The 3410-nt window shown below is 48.2% G+C and overlaps 1 protein-coding gene across 1 annotated transcript; it reads left to right on the top strand.

The window, feature by feature from the left end:
* The first annotated feature begins 218 nt into the window (after nucleotides 1-218).
* LOC141479757 (retinoic acid-induced protein 3-like) lies at nucleotides 219-2939 on the top strand. Its single transcript, XM_074169060.1, has 3 exons — nucleotides 219-1143; nucleotides 2131-2183; nucleotides 2847-2939. Exons 1-3 carry the CDS (start codon nucleotides 219-221, stop codon nucleotides 2937-2939), a joined length of 1071 nt encoding a protein of 356 aa, XP_074025161.1.
* Nucleotides 2940-3410: the final 471 nt, after the last annotated feature.

Genomic DNA, 3410 nt, shown 5'->3' with positions numbered 1-3410 from the left:
AGAGCCAACACCAGACAAGGGGATGGCTCTGCTCCTACAGCCCCATGCCCTTAGCACTGTGGTGTTCTTGCCCAGTGAGGTGGGGATGGACGTCTGTCCTGCTTCTCTTTCTCTTCTTCTGGCAGCACCCAGGTGGTTGATACAACAGCCTGTATCTTTTCTTCTTCTGCAGCTTTGGGGAAACACTTCACCAAGAGGTTGTTCAAGAAGGCAAGAGAATGGTGACGTCACCTCCCCGAGGCTGTGGCAGCATCGGTGCTGACTATTACCCACTCTGTGACATGCAAGAGGCCTGGGGGATTGTCCTGGAGTCACTGGCTGCAGCCGGTGTCCTCGTCACCATTTTCCTCATCTGCTCGCTCTTCTTTCTCATCTGTAAAGTCCAAGACAACAGCAAGCGGCACATGATCTCCATCTATTTCTTCTTTCTCTTAGGCACACTTGGCATTTTTGGTCTCACTTTTGCCTTCATCATTAAAGTCAATGAAAGGACTCGCCCGACTCGCTTCTTCCTATTTGGAGTCATCTTTGCTCTCTGCTTCTCATGCCTCCTCACCCATGCCTGCAACCTCAACAAACTAGTGAGAGGAAGAAAGCCCTTCTCCTGGCTGGTGTTGCTGCTCCTCATTGTTTCCTTTGCCCTGGTACAAGTTGTGATCAGCATTGAATACTTAGTCACCATGCTAGTAAACCAGAAAAACTATTTTCTGAACATGTCTGCAGAGATGGCCAACAAGGACTTTGTCATGCTTTTGATCTACGTGCTCTTCTTGATGGCTCTGACCTTTTTGGTTTCCATGTTCACATTCTGTGGGTCATACAAAAGCTGGAAGAGGCACGGGGCACACATCTTTGTCACTATCCTGTTCTCCATTGCCATTTGGGTAGTGTGGATCACTATGCTCACAAAAGGCAACACAGTTTTAGGCCAGGATAATTGGGATGATCCTGTCGTGGCCATTGCTCTGGTATCCAATGGATGGATCTTCCTGATAATGTATATTGTTCCTGAAATTTGTTTCCTCACTGCTCCTCTGAAGCTGGAGGACTACCCTCCAGAAAATGACTTCTGCCAACCCAAGTTCCTAAAGCAGACAACTGGAGTGGACAACCGTGCCTACACCCAAGATGAAATTGTGCAAGGTATGATGAAGTGAAAGACTCCGCTGTCCCTCAGCCCTAAGCACACATGCACGACTCATGAGCTAAAAGGGATAGGAGGGCTACAGGAACAGATTTGAATATGATGGATAATTTAGAGGCAGGAAAAAGTTTCAGATTGATGAAACTTCAGAAGTGCAAGTGAAAATGAATCTCCACGCAAGAGGGAAAAGAGTAAGGACCGATGCAAAAGCCAAAGATGTGTAGGAGTGACTAAGTAGGAGACTTACTGGGTGTCAGAGCTGAGACATAATTCCTTAGGATTCTGTTATGTCTGGAAAGTCTGTGTAAAAACTCAGGAGTTTTTTGTTTGTCTCTTAGCAATGCTCCAGCTCTTCAGACCTCTCCAGGTTATACATTGGAGATTATTTATACCAGTTCTGATCTGATTCCCATTAGCTATTTAAAAATGAACCCATCATCCAAAAAGGAGGAAAGGAAGCCTTACTTTTCTGTATAAGTCTCATGCCTACTTGGACAAAGCAAAATGTTTTATCAATTGGGGCTTCCCAATTCTATGGGTAGGAGATGTGACTGCACTCCCCGTGGATCTGCTACTGAGATCACGTTTGTCTCCTGGAGTCAGACCTCCTGGTTTGTAAAAGAATAGCCGAGAAAGGCTGTGCTTTCCCAGGGAATACTGCAGAGGGGTCTTGTGCATGCAAGTGGGAGGGATTTGGCCAGTGATGATGACAGTAATTGTGAGGCAACAGGAGGTGTCTAAACTCCAAGGCCACCTGTGTCCTGTTATTTACAATACCATTCATTCCTGATTTCATAAGGAGATATTTAATGTCACCCACCTATGGATTTTAACCCATTCCTGCCTGCATATTCCATAGTTTGATCAGTCTAAAAGCAGCTGCTAATGCAGCAACAGGCCCTTTGATTCTGCCTTGATCTGCTATTTCCAAGCTACTGTATCATGCTAACTCACTAACATTCCCCTCTTCTTGTCTTGTGATTCAGGAGACACAGGAGACCTCAGCTACTCCCCATACTCTTCTCACTTTCAGATGAAGGTAAGTTCACGCCCCCCTTTCCCCATTTCACCACATGTAGGCTATTGTTCAGGTGCTGAAGGGAAAGGAAGGAGAAGGGGCAAAGATAGATGGACCTCAAGCCCACCTCTGTGGAGGCAGGCAGGTGCTTCACATGGAGCTGGGCGATACCATGACATGTGTTCGTGGAGGTGCCTGTGGCTGGGGGGAGGGACCTGTTACATGTCCAAGCACATGGGGAGCCAAGAGGGCCCTGAGGCAAAGTCTGAGGTTGTGGTTTTCAGCACATCTGGGTTTGTCATCACATAAGAAGTCGTCCTTTGAGCACAGTTCCTGCAGTAGACTGTGCCCTTTCCTCAGAAGATCATGCTCCTTTCTCCAGCCTGTGCCCTGAATGTAGTCCTGCAGTCAGTCACTGGAAGTTGCAATGTGGGTCCAGAGTGGGCAGTCTACATGTCCCCATGTCCTCCTTCAGACCACAGCCTAGCCCAGTCTAGTAGCTCAAGTCATGTCCCCACGTGTCGTCTGGTGACATGTCTCTGTTACTCGTTTGTTGTGCCAGGATCCTCTTCCACAGCCCCATTGATCACACAGTTTCTCTCCTGTTCTGTTTTTTTTTTTTCTTAAAAGCCCTATTCTATTACTTCTCTCCAGTTTTGAAAGGTATTCTTGCTTCCTTTTCAGACCATTGAACCCGAAAATGATTTCTCCATCCCTCGGCCCAAGGCCCGGACAAGCCCATACCATGACTATACTGGTGGGAAAGGCCCCATGTAGCAGCTCCACAGGGAGCAAAGAGACTTAAGTGTCCATCAGCAGAGCCACGGGGAGTGGGCCACATGGTGGCAAATGAGTCAGTCCTGCAGAAGAGACACTGTCAACCCACACTGGCAAAAAAGGAGAGGGGTCCTCTTTTCCCCACACAGGCAACCTTGTAGCCCCCTCTCATTCCTCAAACAACTTTCAAACACCGCTCTGGCCATCCTATCCCTGCTCACTTTGTTTCTCCGTGGGATGGAGCTCACCCCTTCTGACAAAAGAACATGATTGGAAGAGCCTGTCCTGGCCTATTTTCAACAGGAATGCTGCAGGGCTCGAGCAGCAGGAAAGATCATCAGCTGGGTCTGCGACCGGCTCTGCCCCAACCCAGGATTCCCTTTGAGCAGCTTGTAGGGATGCCTGCACCCCACATCTGATATAAGAAGAGGCAGGAGCAGATTCATCAGCCCTACACATCCCCACTCCTGC

The sequence above is a fragment of the Numenius arquata genome, chromosome 2, assembly GCF_964106895.1.
Source record: "Numenius arquata chromosome 2, bNumArq3.hap1.1, whole genome shotgun sequence".
Taxonomy (NCBI): domain Eukaryota; kingdom Metazoa; phylum Chordata; class Aves; order Charadriiformes; family Scolopacidae; genus Numenius; species Numenius arquata.
The sequence above is the reverse complement of the archived record's forward strand: the minus strand, read 5'-3'. Positions and strand labels throughout refer to the sequence as shown.

Bases quoted from the DNA above. Each gene is read 5' to 3' on its own strand.
- LOC141479757 (XM_074169060.1), top strand. From the start codon at position 219: ATGGTGACGTCACCTCCCCGAGGCTGTGGCAGCATCGGTGCTGACTAT. The intron at 1,144-2,130 runs GTATGATGAAGT...CTTGTGATTCAG, and splicing joins CCAAGATGAAATTGTGCAAG to GAGACACAGGAGACCTCAGC. The intron at 2,184-2,846 runs GTAAGTTCACGC...CTTCCTTTTCAG, and splicing joins CTTCTCACTTTCAGATGAAG to ACCATTGAACCCGAAAATGA.